A 14,785-nucleotide genomic window follows, 5' to 3' on the forward strand; every position below is an offset into this window, starting at 1 on the left:
TCCAGCCCGGCTCCTGTCCTTAGGCACTGGCTCACAGGTCTTCGGGAGAAACCCAACTGACAGCCATGCCTGGAAGGAGCTCTGGATGAGGGATTTCGGTGGGCAACAGCTGTGGTAAGAAATGGCACTGTCTCTTCCACGTTGCAAAAGAAACTTTCCCTTTCTGTGCTTCCTCTCCTCATGTTGTTCCCTGACAACGTCTTATCGCAGCCCTTAGCTTTAAGACTCATGTAGTTCATCATAGCTGAGTTTAAAGTGTGTAGGCTTGCTTAAAGCTTTGATTGCAAAGTGACAGAACATAGTGAAGTTACTTCACAGGAGTTCAGGTTGTTCCCTGAAATCTTTCGTAAGACTGAAAAGTAAACCACTGAGAAGTTCAAACAGATTGTCATTGCAACCTGCTTTACAGCCACCTTCAAATGCAGTTTGGAGCTCCTTTTAAGGTACTGGAGGAACTAAAGAGAATAAATCAGGACACTCATTTCCTAGTGCCTTTAAGAGCTGCCATCAGGACAGAGCGTAGAAGCAACACTGGAAATGGGGCATGAAAACATCTTCTGCCCCAGTGTTGTGCTTGGGTATAAAGAGGGTAGGCAAGAACATCTAGCTGTTTACACCCTGGCATGCATGTTCACACTGATCCTCCTCCTGAAAAAAAAAAAAAAACCAGAAGTAGGTGAGAGATGATGGAACCAAACTAATTCTGTTAAATCTCTTCCTGCTCCAACTGAAGCTGGATCACATCCACATTTGAATTTCCAAACTTTGGCACCTCTTTCTGGAGGTTACACTGAACTTTGGCCAGCTTGAATTTCATGTTTGAGTCTGAATCCACTTTTCTTTCCTCTCCCTCCTCACACACAGAACAACAACTGGATAACACAAACGTTATAGTCATGCTTCCTCAGTCTTGGGCAGATAAAAGTAAACCAGCTTTCACATGAACCTGCTTGAGGTCAGGGACATTCCATTAAGTTTTCCTGAACTCAGATAAATGGGATCAAAGATGCCGAAATAACACAATAAAATGGATTAGCTCAAGCAAGCATCTACGACTGCAAACACGGATGAGTAGAGCAAACAGTAACTTTGCCAGGTGTGTGAAGCTTTTCCTTCTGGCTGCTGACAAGGACAGTGTTTGCCCTGAACTGAATCGGTTACACCATGCCTTCTGGCTGTAGCACTGGAAGGAGACTTGTAGGAGTCTTCTGCCTACTTCTCCAATTTTTTCCCTTGATCTTGGCATACCTGGTCATTTAATCTGACACTTGCTGTCATAGGTCAGTTCCACTGAAAGTAGAAATGAATGCCAGGGGAATGTTACAAGTAGCACAGATTTTTTTACCCCTTATGGAGTAAAAGAAAGCATTTGGGGGACATGCATGTATCTTCTAGAAAGGTGTTTTGATGAGTACAGTGAACTCACTTGTCTACGCTAATTTCATACCTGCCATGTTCATAACTACGTATCTACGATGTCAGAGGGGCTTTGAGCAACCTGATCTAGTGGAGGGTGTCTCTGCCTATGGCAGGGTGCCTGGAACTATATGACCTTCAGGGTTCCTTCCAACCCAAGCCATTCTGTGATTCTATACCATAACTTCAAGTGAGTGCAGTCAGATGTATGACTTCAGGATGCCAGACCCTCATTCCCTATACAGTCAATGGAGAAATATCTCATATCCAGGCTACCTGCTATAGCTCTAACAGGATGTGTTCCACCTCCTCCTCTCTGTACTGCTCATTAATCCCTGGAAGATAGATGTCAATGATGGCGACTCAGTCTATATGTGACTATGAGTAGATAGTGCATCTGTGACAAGCACACATTCAATGCAAAAGAATGTATAAGATGTCAAAACCACTGAGAAATATCCTGTTCTCATGCTTGAAAGCCTTTGAATCAGAAAATTCTGCAGGGCTGTTTGCCTACTGAAGAACTTGTGAATCTTTTCTTTCCAATGAGATAACGTTGCTTTTTCTAGCCCTGTGGTGCTGCAAGAAAAAGACCATCCAGTGGTGCAGGAATGAACCTGGAATGCTTTTGGCACTGTGCACGTATAACCCAAAGGCAAAGCCAGTTTTCAAGTAGAATGACTGAACTGGGAGAGGTTGAAAATGTTGTCGGTAACCTCCAGAGAGGTGAAGCAGTGAGGGTTGAGTAACAACATGAGAGGCAGCTGAGTGCTCCTATGTGTAGGTAGCCTTTTAGGGAAACCTTCCTATGGAGGAGAACAACTTACGAATGCTGCAGCCAACAGATACTGAAGACATGCTTTTGTTAAAATGGCATTGACCGTTTTTTCTCTTTTTCTCTCATTTTTTCTTTTTTTCCTTTTTTTCCAGTGGGGATTACTTTGCTATTCAACATTAACCTAAACTCTGTAACAGTTCTGGCAATCCCTGTTATTCCTTGCTATTGATAGTGCTTAAATAGTAAACTTAGAGACAGTGGTGTAAAATACAAAGGTAGGAAGGGAGACAGTACTATTTATCCTGATACGCAGAATGTGTTTCTTTGCCATAGCCTTGAAAGCAGCTTCTATAAGCTGGCAATGTTCAGTAGCTGGAAGACAATATAACTAATCCAGACATGTTCAGCATGTAGAATTACAGAATCTCTCGGTCTTTCCTTATAAGCAACACAAGGAATGAGATTAATTTTTTTTTCCCCAAAGAAAGAATGAAAGCCTATAAATTAGAATCCAGGTAGATACCATGCCTCTTTAGAACTTGGGGAGAAAAATATTTATTCTCTCTTGAATCTGCAGAGAAAAATCATTTCACAGTGTCAAAAATGCAGGAACTGCGTTGTTGCATGGAAGCTTTGCAAGAGCAAAGACGTAATCTGAGTTCTTAATTTCCTTTTTCTCTGCATTATTCATTTTTCTCTGAACTTCAGCCAAACTGCAATTTGAAACTCATATCATGGCTTACTGTATGGGAATTCAAATGAAATTAATGCTATCAGTTAGTAAATAAACGAGCTGTGTGAAATAAAACAGTTGAGTTAGATGGCCTAACATTTTCAGTTTTAGTAAAAAAACCCCACAAGATCTATAGCAGAGTAACAAAAATTATCAGAAATATATAACTTGGAAATACTTATTCACACACACATATATATATACACACACACACATCACCCCATTATACCTGCTACTGCTGTTCTCCTCTTTTCACCCCAATAAATGTACTGGAAGTTGATATATGTCATTTTTGTTCTCTTCTCCCAGAATAAAGTTTGCAAGAAGTTCACTAATGTTCTCTTTGGCTTTGGGGAATAAAAAAAGGATAAAATCTAAGTACAAACCACCAGGCTTTTCCCACATTTTAAAATGCTTTATATTCCTGCATTCTGACATAGATGAAATCCACAAGACAGTTCAAACAAGTGAGCTGCTATCCTCTCTCTGTTTCTATGGAAATGGTGTCAGACCAGTTCAAACAAAGCACACGCTTTACAGCAATCACTATATGGTGATTATTTAAAATAACAGCACGTTTTTTCCCAACTCAACCTCTATTTCTATGGATACAAGAATGAAGATAGTGGTAAAGAAGCCTCTCTTGTGTTTTTTCAACTCTAAGTGTGTTTTGGATGTTTTGAGTTCTCACGGGGCACTACAGATTTTAAGTTCTAACAAGATCTTCAAGTGCGCAGTAATTTGAACTTGAGAGGACAAATTCTGCAAGCTGTAGTTAGGAAACATTCTCATGCATGTAAGCAGAAGTCTGAATGAATACAGAGTACAGTACTTCACCCAGAAGTAGGGCTAATATTAGAAGGAGGGCTAACATTTTCTATTTTGTGCCTTTTTTGACTCACTTCAGAGAGAATGTTAGCTATCAATTTATGTGTTCATATGCTGTTTCCCGCATAGTCAGTTCTAACGTCATAGAGACCCTGACCACAAAAAAAGAAATAAAATGTAACTAACATATGAAATTTGTAAAACCAATCTCCTCACATTTCTTTCCCTCTGAATGAAATCTCATTCCAGCTTCCTCACCACACACAGCAGAAAGGTCAGCACTACGCATCCTCCTGAATGCTGCCTGTCTTACTGGCACCTCTTCTGTATACGGATTATTTATTCTAGCAGTACACCTGGGCACTTGTATAGACATGAAGTGAGAGGCATGTCCCATTTTACAGAGATTACTGCTGGAAACAAGAGAAAAAAATGTAGAGGAAGAACAAATGCACCAAGAAAAAGGTTCTGGCTTTGTTATTTGTGCCCTCTTAAAACACATAAAGTCATCCCTGCTCACTTCCTGACATGAATCTTCAAAGATAGACTGGAAAAGATGATGTGTCTTGCCTCTCAGTTTAGGAAGGACATTAGGACAGAGCTGCTGGGTGGACCACAGTCTTGGAATTCAGCCTGTTTACTTGTGAAAGTGCCTTATTATGGGTTTATGAGCATGCCTTTTGGCTCATTGTTGTCACTTTCTCTTTTAATATGTATTTAAGCTAAGATTTTCCAAAATGACTAATGATTTTGTGTACTGGAAATTGAAGAGAGCAGCTTTTTAAAGCCACAGAATCGATGTCAAAGCACTCAGAAAGTGGTGGCTTTTCCAAAAGCCTTGGAAAATCAGGTCTCAAGGTCTCTGAAGTTAGGTATGCAATGCCATGCAAAACTGGAAGTGTTTCAGGTAAGAGTAGCCTGTATCAGTATCTAGTCAGTGACAGTTAATAGTTTTGAAATCCAGACCTCACACTAATTCAAACTGAGGACTCTGAAATTCAAAGCAAATTACAAAATTTGAAAATAATATTGCATTGTTTCTAAGTGCTTGCTCTTCCTCTCAGAACTGTAAGTGTTACATGGCAAATTCTGAAGAGATGCTCAATGACTATGTTAAACTAACTCAGGCTTGATGATGGTTGAAGATTTTTCTATGTATACAAGGTGGGAAGGATTTCAGTACACACGGAAGATACCCTTTTTCCACCTCTGGATGTAACTATCCATAGTGCCAAAGGTCCTGTTCTGTACATTGAACTAAAGGGTTTATTCAGTTTATCACAAGTAGATACCCATAGCTACTTTCAGCTTATACCTCCTCTAGCTCTTCCCAGCCTGATCACTACTTTCCTGCTCTTCTGTCCTCTTCCCTTTTACAATCTTTCCATCCATCTTCAGCATCTGGGCAAGCAGCCTGATTCCCGACTCATGCTGTGCTCTGGCTCAAAACCCTTGTGCTAATGCATGTTCATACTGCTGATGCTGCAGGCAAGTTAGGTCCTTTGATATTGATAGGGCTCTAGTGTAATGGTAGGGAAGATAAACTATCCGTAGCCAGGTTTTAAAATGTACTCCTTTAGCTACTCAGAGAAGGGCTTCTCCAGCTGAAATAATTAAGGGACTGGAGGGGGACGACAAAGAAGGATGGTTTTGTTTTTCAGCATCAAGAGCAAAAAAAGTTGTGGTTTTACTAAATTGCTGTAACTGTTTATGCCAAACCAGCACTGGCATTGCAGGGCAGTTTCATCAGGGTTATTGCCTCAGCACAGCCTCCCCTACTCTCAGCTCCCGAGTCCATGCACCATTCTTGTGCATCACCCAGATGCCTTGTTCTTAAACTTATGGAGTTCAGTGTTTCTGTCTCCAAATGTGTGAGCTGGCACTAGGCTGATCAGGGCAAGGATGGTGGGAGGATGGGCACAAGGCATCTCTGGACATGTCATGGCAAAGAAGTGATAACTGGGCTGTGGTGGCAATATTCCTGACTTGTGAAGCTGTGTTGAGGAAGCAGTCCTGACACTTACCCTGTCTCTTGGTAGCATCCATCCTCTCTGCCTCTGTGATCCCATGCTTCAGGTGTCAAAGGCTGGAAACCGTAAAGGTTTGATAAACAGCTGTATCTCACACAGGAACTTGAAATATTGAAAAAAACTGAAGGAAACTTTTCTGTGAAATAATTCTGTAAACCATGAAAGAAGAACACTGAGAACAGCAGTTTTAAAGATGTGGGTTTTGATGGAAGTTCAGTCCCTCTGAATACTTTGTATAATTATAATAAAATTAATTACCACCAAATGAAAAAAGTATTATAAGAAACAAGTGCATTTCCTGCATGCTCTGGAGCAAAATTCATGTGGAGTAGGGCGTCACAGGTCATGTGTGGCCACTAAGTGATACCACCAAATGAAAGCAATAGTAGTACAATGGTACTGTAACTGGCAGGAGCTCCACTAAACCAATCAGTGGTTTTAAAGGTCAAGTCTAGACTGGTCTGGTCTGGGATTAGCATGGCCTGCTGATAGACCTGTACCTGAACAGAGGTGTACAGCTATCCTTCCATAGGGATAGTTGCTTATCCGTAGCGTGAGGTTGCAGGCCAGGAGATCAGGCTGTTTGGAAAGGGTCACCAAAGCATGGCTGGGGAACAAGGTTGTTCTGTTGTATCAACAGACTTAAGCTTGAGGGCTGGCATATCAAGTATCATTGAGGTAGCCAAAGGCTAGAGATACGGGCTGGGTGAGTAGGATAAAAGTGTTTATGGCTGAAATCAAGAGACAGACCTTAATAAAGCTATTGGGTAAGAAGTGGCCTAATCTGCCAAAAGAGATTTTGTCTTCAGGATTGCATGAGTGAGGATCCTAGAGAGAGAAGAATGAGGTTCAAGTCAGAGATGTAAAGGCAAATTAGGCAGGACTGCAGGGCTGGGGATTGTTACTTCAGATACTGTTCAAGCCAGTAAAGACTTCAGAGGTCAGATTATGGCTGATGTAGGAAAGGGTCACTTAGCTCAATTAGTTTTATATCTGGAACTGTACACTGAACAAGGCAAGAGCTAAGGTTCATGCAAGGGACTGGGAATTGTTTTTCAGACCTGCAAATGCCGAAGGGCATTGTGTATCTTGGATATGATTATATGTTCACCTGGCAAGAATCACAGAAGTATATTTCAATCTACTGAAAACTGGGCAGCTCAGAAATTAATACTTGACTCATTCACTGCTTACATCTGTCAAACATGTAGGCACAACAGAGCACATAGACTTTGTCTGAGCTTGATGTCTCTTTTTTTGATTGGGTCTCCATGAATAAAGCTTGCCAAAAAACAGACTTGGGGGAGGAAAAGTTTCATAGATATAATAAAGAAAGGAAAGAACATAGGCATCAAAGTAAATTATGGCAAGAACATGGAAGTAATCTAACTTGAAGTGGAATGGTCTTCCTCACCATCCTCATTAAAGCCTATGACAGACAGCTACTCAGACAGCAAGGGGAGAGAATAATTGAATTTAAAGTTGAAATAAAAATAATTTTCACCAGAATTTTACAGTAATATTTTTATACCAGATATTCTATAAAATATGGTGTGATGATAGTGATCAGGCTTGAGAACCTAAGGTGGCCCTGCTTGAACAGGGAGGTCGGACTAGGTGTCCTCTAGTGGTCCCTTCCAACCTCAACCATTCTGTGATTTTGTGATACTGACAACTATGACTTTTACATGGAAGATATCAGTATGAGTGCTTTAAGCCTTTTAAAATCTGTGTAAAATCTTTTTTTTTTTTGCTTTTCATTTTCATTCCCTCAAAACCACAACAACTTCCTTTTGAGAATGTTATTTACTTTCTATATTATATGCCCCCCAATTTCTGGAATTGCAAATGTATTGGTATATCTGCTACCTTCAATTAATTTTTAAGAAAACTGTAAGATTGAAACAAAGGATTCCCATCATCCAGAACAAGCCATCAATAACGTCTTATGGAAGAAATGCACAGTCCATGCCTTTGCATAGAATTTACTATAATACGGTGAATTCCAAAATGAAGCTGCCATCAAAACAAGCAGAAAACTAATTGAAATCTACTGAGTTAAAATTTAAGTATTTCTGGAAATATCATGAATGGTTAGCACAGATTTAAATATGATGTAACTAGCAGCAATGAGATGCTTTTTAGCCTTGTTCTTGTAAGTTACTTTAAAAAAGCCCTTGTACATAGTATCTAACAATTTATATTTTCATGTTTCCCTTTCTCCCCAGTCTCAACTATTCCTTTTATTTTACCCTTTTGTGCCTTCCAACTTTACCTTCTTTTATTTTACTCCGCCATCTGTTCTCACAATATCACAGCATCTTCCATGAACATTAAAGCATGTATCTACCCTAAATCTTAGAATGACTGTTAATGTTGCCCTCTTCTGGATCACTTTTTTAAACAGGATTTTGTTAAAAAAAAAAAAAAAAAAGTATTAATGTTGCTTTATTTGTAAATAAGAAAAAGAGTCCATTTTAGGTAGACCTCTAACTTGATTTTAATTTTTTCTTAACTGACTTAATGTAACAATCTCCTTTATCTTCTACTACTGTTTCAGCTGTTGGTGTTTCATATCTAACAGTTTATTGGAACAAGACTTTTTCCATTCCTCCTTATCACTGTGCTTCTCCTGGAATAACTCTTGCTGAAAGCAAAATGTCTGGTTTCAATTTAAGTCTAGAGAACGGTATGCTTGTCCACCTTGAGCAATGTGTTTCACAGGCTGACAGGCAACCAGTACGCTTGTATAATGTCTCATTATTTGTTTGTAATTGTTAGTGTTTATTTAAGACATTTTAACAAGACAGATTTAAAAATGCGATGGAAACACAGCTTGTTAATTGGAAAGCAATTTGTGACTATTGCTTTTGCAAACGACAGTCATTGCCCTTTCCCTAGTATGTGAAGAAGGTCTCTCCGTGCTTCTTGGCACGCTGTTTTCCCCTTCCACACCGGAGTTTGGGTCTCCTTGCTTCAGGACTGCATACATCTGCAGTTCTGTGAAACTGTGATGCCAAGGGACACAAAAAACTGCTTGGCCTTGTGAGCATTCATGGATAGGAGACTACCACAAGGTGCTGGAGGTTCACCTTCCAAGCCCCCATACTCTACCCATCTTTCACCCCTCAGCAGTACCAGTAGGGACCGTGTGGCTGCACTTCAGATCAGGTGACGGATGCGTCCTGATAGAGAAGTGGAAAGAAACAACAGGTGTAACTATTTTTGACTCTTTTTATTGTCAGCTCGGGCACTGATTGCTCTGACAACCAAATACATCCCCGAGCATGCAGATAGGGTAGCTCATGCTTTTATGCACGCAGATGTACTATGTGCCTTTGCTTTTCACCCCAGGGGACTGAATGCCCCATAGAGGCCACCGAAGGGCCAAATGCCATGTACGACAGGGTCGGGTCCATCGGCAGACATCAGAGGCCAAGCGCCCACGGCCGCCTCACAAACCTACTGCCCCGCCAGTGGAGAGGAATTCCAAAGGGGAGCCTAGAAAGCAGCGCTACTAGGCAGCTGCCGCCCTAAGAGCCGCAAGGCCGCTGAGGCTGAGGCGGTAAATCTCATAGCGACAGATGGGCCCTGGGCCGGCAGGGGCTGGGAAGGCTGCCCTTGACACACTGCAGCCGGACTTCGGCTGCTGACCGCGGGACAAGCGTAGCTCTCCCTCCTCCGAGCCGGCGGCCAGAGGCAGCGGCAGGGCCACAGCCTGGGGAAGCGCTGAGGCGGCCGCTCCCACCGCCGCTTCCTGCCGGGGCGCGGCTCCGCAGCCACGGCCGCTTCCGGGGCGGCCCTCGCGGCGGGGTGGCTGTGCTATGGCGGTGAAGCGCAGTGGCGTGCGCGCGGCCGACCCGCCGGCGGCCAAGCGGGCCTGTCGCCAGGAGGAAGAGTTCAACGGCACCCGCTTCAAGGCGCTGCTGCGCGACCCCACCACCGCCGTGAAGGGTGAGGGGCTGGTGGGGGCGGCCGGCGGGCCGGGCGGTGCGATCGTGAGGTGAAGGCGTGCGCCGCCGGCGCAGCAGGGGCTGGAGCGGCTACCCGGGGAGCCCGGAGACTTATCCTGGCCCTAGAGCGACGTCGTGGGGACGACCACGATGATGGGGATGGCGATGATGGGGATGACGGCTGCTGTTGCTATACCCTGGGCACGTGTTGGTCCGGGGCAGTAGAGCCCTGGTGTCCGGGCCCTGAGGGTTGGCATGCAGCGTGCCACACGCTGGCTCCCCCAATGAAACTTTCCCATTGCAGGTTTGGAGACCTTCATCTCCGTGGCTAAGACGCTCCCATCTCCTGATATATATGATGTTGTGGAGGGATACATCAAAATTTCCATGGAGTGTGCTGAAATATTCAAACTTATGGATGGAGAAAGAAAGCCTGAAAGTGAAGTAAGTTGGCCATGGTCATAGTGGCAGGAGCATTGATCAAGTGGGAAATATCATTTTCAGTGCAGAGATGTCCTGGGTTTAATGATATGCATACCTGGTAAGTCTAGCCAAAATTAAGCTGCTATGGTTCTTCATGTCAAAAGACCATTTATGAAGTAAGGGGGTCAACAGAGCAGTCAAGCAAACAAAAGAAGAAAATAGTTCAGTGAAAGTAATTGTTTTTAGGTAACTAGACATCTCCCTGATACATCGGTATTTCTAGAAAGCTGCCAGTGGAGTTGGCCTAATTTTTCTCATCTGCGCTGGAGACAGTTTTCCTCATGAGAATATGATGAAGGAAGTAGAAAATTAACACTTTTCACTGTGAATACTGGTGCAGCATTATTAACTTAAATCTGCTTACAACATAAAATTGGATAGTGTTTTGTTTTGACCTCCACGTGTGGATCTTTGCTTTAGATTATCACTTTCATGTAATGAAGAAAGCATATAATGTTCAATGACATGCTCTCTTAAAGATCCTTTTAACTAATAGGGGCTAATAGTTGTAATGAGTACAGTTCCAGTGCTGTGTGCACTCTGGATTCACCTAGATGGAGTTACTTGCAAAACTGGAGGAGCTTGGATGGCTCTCTCAAACACATTTCATTGCTTCACTGTGAACTTACCAGCAGTTGTTTCTTAAAACATCAGTTCATTAGGCCTTGGCCTGTAGCTTGAGAAGAGCCTTCAAGATCCATTAGTGTGTGCTAAGATTTGCACTGCAGTCCATATTTGCGTCTCCAAAAGTGATACATTGTGCATATGCAGATAAATCATGCATATAGGTCTTGATTCGTGGTGAGGAGGGACCCTTTTTTACACTGAGTTTATTTGTCCAGGGTTGTACAGGCCTTCAGTCAGGAGGTTATCCCTCCCTACTGCTGCATTTCATGATGGTTTCCAGCTGGAAAAAAGGAGTCATCTGACCTTCTGTAGTTCTCTGGTCGTTTGTAGAGTATCTGTATAGGGGCTTCCTAGAAGATTCATACTCTTGGAACTAATCCTTTAGAAGAGGAAGCATTAATTTGGGAGAGAATTCAGAAGTTAACTTTGCCTTCATATGAAGAAGCTCTCCTCTTACGGTGGAGTTATTCTTGTTTTAATGGTGTTCGTTATGGTTTACTCAGCTAATGATTTCAGACTGTACCTGATATTGGCAGACATTAAGATATTTCTGTATCTTACAGATGCTGTTAATCTTTCAAGCTCTAGAAGCCATTTTACTGAGGACAGCCAGTGACCTCTCCCATTTTTCTGCTGTGGGAATGAACATAGTGAAAAAGTTAATTCATTCCTACATGAGATTGGTCTATGCTGCTCTGTATTCTGAAAATCACAGGTAAGTCTTCTCCATACTGTTGCAGAGAATCTCTGTCAGTTGATCATGAGGGGCTGTCTGGATCTTGTTGATTTACTGCTAATAATCCACCTTTATTTAATGATACTATTCCACATTTCATAAATAATTACATGGGGAAGTCTTTGCAAGGTAGAAGCTCTGATACAATACGCAATCTAATGCTATATAATACTTTTTCTGAGGCTGTATATTTTGGGATTTAGTTTATTACAAAGACCCATGCTGCATATGTAAACTGAAGAAAATCTCTTGTCATTCAGCTATAACCAAAAAAATGCAGCCTTACTTCAGCTTACACTGAGTGTATCCTTAACTTTTGCATCAGCTGTAGGCCAGGTGGACCTGCTTGTGGCAGTGGAGTGTATGTGTTTGCAGTATGGCGGCTCAGTCCAAGAAATAACGTTTGTAGAAATAGACTGTTCACAAAGAGGACTGAAGTTCTTTGTGAATAGTGGAATAATATTTGTGTTTGGCCTAAATCTGTACTGTGATTGTTATTAAAATGGTGGGATACATATTTCCCTATAGGTCCACATCAACTGCAGCAAGAGCTTTCCATCACCAGGAATACTTTCCAAATGGTTATCTTGGTTGCTTGTGTTGGGATTAACTCAGCACTGCTTTATGCCTGAAACTCCTGAAGGCTTGGGTGGATGTTGGAGGTGGAGCAGGATATTTTCTTTTACAGGAAAAATGTCTTTTTTGTTTTAATTTAAATGTCTTGATTTGATTGTTTTTATAACTGTCATCCTGGAAATAACCTTCACGTTTTCCTCTGCCTTTTGTTTTAGGATGAGCCGAGTGTGCCTTACCCTGTTGTCAGCAATGGTTGCTCAGGGGCCAGATTCAGCAAGGGATGTGTATAGCCATTTTGATTTCAATAACAAGTTTCTGCCTGGATTACTGAAAAAAAGATGTAAGAAGGTAAATTAAGCTGCTGTATGCCATTAAATGCTATGCCATGGCTGCATCAGGTGTTTTTTTTCTGCGAAGTATTTAAGTCAGTTGTTGCCGACTTCTCTTTGCTGTGTTTTTGTCTGCAAGACTTTTCCTCTTCTTTTGTATTCTGTGTCAGGCTGAAATGCTTCTTGATTGTTTCTCATTGGCAGCAGAACTGATCTGTGGGGCAAGAGCTTCCCATCTACTTACATAGGAAATCCCCAGGGGATGTTTCTGAGTATCTGCAATAGTGTGAGAGCTGGGCCATTTCCTTAAATACAGCAGGCTTCGTTTTCCACCCTGTGCTGATCTTTCTCATCTTGTCAGGATAACCTTGTTTCTATACTGCTTTGTAGAATTTGCCACAAAACTTTGAAATGCCTTGTTTGTTTCTAATAAGATGTGATGAAATGTAAGTGTATAGTTTCTATGGGCTAACCTTTTAATGGAGTAGTAGTCTAAAATGGAGTGAAAGTAATGGTAAACTTCTGAAAACTATTCAGTGATATGTTTGGGAAGAGCTCAGTTTTTTTTCCAATGCAAAGATTGCAGTTTGGTCCCACTGAAATAAATGGATGTTGGAGGTTCTGCAGTTGTTTTAGTGGAAGGAGGATTTTGGCTAGTACTAGTACAATCAGAGTAATTGCATTTGAAAATATAACCGTGAGTTTTAAACAATCTCCTGGAGGAAATCCTTAAAGAGGATGTGCAAATGAGTAGAAAAAGTCACTCCTCTTTTTCCAAAATGAACTTTAATTCTTGTTTCCTCTCCATTTGTTAAAAATAATCGGGGGTGGCTTGAACCAGTGTTTCAGAACAACAGTATTTACATTTCATTTCAAATATAAAAGTTTAATAAATCCAATATTATTTCAATGGTGATACATTGTTTCTAAAGATGACTTGAAGATGAATGTATGCATTTGTGTTAGGTTTGTGCCATCTGTGGTGATAAATGAAACTGTTTATATGTAGAGCAATCAAGTAGAATACAAAAACCCAAATGCACACCTTTTTCCTTGAAACCATGTTTTACAGTTTCAGGAATGTCAGATTCCATGCGCCTTGACCTTACTGCTGAAGTTGTCATTAGGAGTACATCCACTCCAAATTAAAATGCTTGGATATAGTCTTTTGAGCACAAGCTTATTAGATACACAAGTAACGTACAAGGAAAAGTTTCAAAAAATGGATTAAATATCTTGCTCTTGATCAGCTTTCAGTGAAATCATTATGTTAGAACTGCCTATCAGAGGTGAATTTTTAATACAAAAAATATCTGACCTAACTATTTTTTCTTTCAACCTTTTTATGACTTGCTTAGCCTAGTCAGTAACTTCTTTCAGCCATTTTTACATGCAACTTAATTTTGCAGAGTAAGTTTTAAAAAATTGTAAATCATGGAGGGACTCTTTAGGAGGGAATGTGGTGATAGACTCAATAGAATGGTTTGGGTTTGAAGGGACCGTAAGGATCATCTAGCCCCAAACCCCTGCCATGGGCTGGGACACCTTCCACTAGACCAGGTTGCTCAAAGCCCCATCCAACTTGTCCTTAAACACTGCCAGGGATGGGGCATCCACAGCCTTTCTGGGTAACCTATTGCAGTGTCTCACCACCCTCATAGTAAAGAATTTTTTCCTAATGTAATCTAAATCTCTCTGTGAGCTTAAAGCCATTCTGCCCTGTCCTGTCACTATATGAGGTCCCAGAATAAGGGGTAACTGTATAAACTGAAATAATATGAGTCTGTGTTCATATCCTATGATCCTTTTCCAGGCAAAGCTTTCACTACTTCTTCCATTGTGCCTGAATTTGTAGTTTTATAAGGAATTTATTTTTTTTTTAGCTGGTCTAAGTTGCGAGACCTAGGTAGCTCTATAGGCAGCTGTGATAGCTGAGATGTGTGTAAGGCGCCGTAGCTCAAGGATGGCAATGAACAGTAAAAGTCCCCAAGACTGGCACTGCCCCTGGAAGCCTGTATAGTAAGAAGGTGCAGCAGTATTACTGCCATTACTGTTACTGAGTGTTTTTGTGAATTGACCAGTGTACCAAGTGGTGCAGAAGTGAGGATGATCAGTGATGTTTGCACAGTTTGGCATGAAACTGCTGCTGTTTGTTGTTTGTTTTTTTTTTTCTTTTAATTTATGGCCTATCTCCTATATTGAAAATTTTAAAAGTATGTGAATTAGGACCCCTTCCTTTTTGATGTTAACTTTTAACAGACTGATCCGCTTCACACAGGAAATGTTTCAGATGCAT

The 14,785-nt window shown here is 41.5% G+C and overlaps 1 protein-coding gene across 1 annotated transcript in view; it reads left to right on the forward strand.

The window, feature by feature from the left end:
- The first annotated feature begins 9,562 nt into the window (after window positions 1–9,562).
- URB1 (URB1 ribosome biogenesis homolog) overlaps window positions 9,563–14,785 on the forward strand; it is a 52,515-nt gene continuing 47,292 nt past the window's right edge. Inside the window, exons 1-4 of the mRNA XM_057410159.1 lie at window positions 9,563–9,739; window positions 10,043–10,182; window positions 11,412–11,563; window positions 12,376–12,508. Of these exons, the coding sequence (XP_057266142.1) occupies window positions 9,610–9,739; window positions 10,043–10,182; window positions 11,412–11,563; window positions 12,376–12,508 (555 nt within the window). The 5' untranslated portion in view covers window positions 9,563–9,609. The remainder of the gene's footprint in view (window positions 9,740–10,042; window positions 10,183–11,411; window positions 11,564–12,375; window positions 12,509–14,785) is intronic.

The sequence above is a fragment of the Pezoporus wallicus genome, unplaced genomic scaffold (genome assembly GCF_028554395.1).
Source record: "Pezoporus wallicus isolate ANWC-B61680 ecotype Strahan unplaced genomic scaffold, APGP_CSIRO_Pwel_v1 contig_7011, whole genome shotgun sequence".
Lineage (NCBI taxonomy): Eukaryota > Metazoa > Chordata > Aves > Psittaciformes > Psittacidae > Pezoporus > Pezoporus wallicus.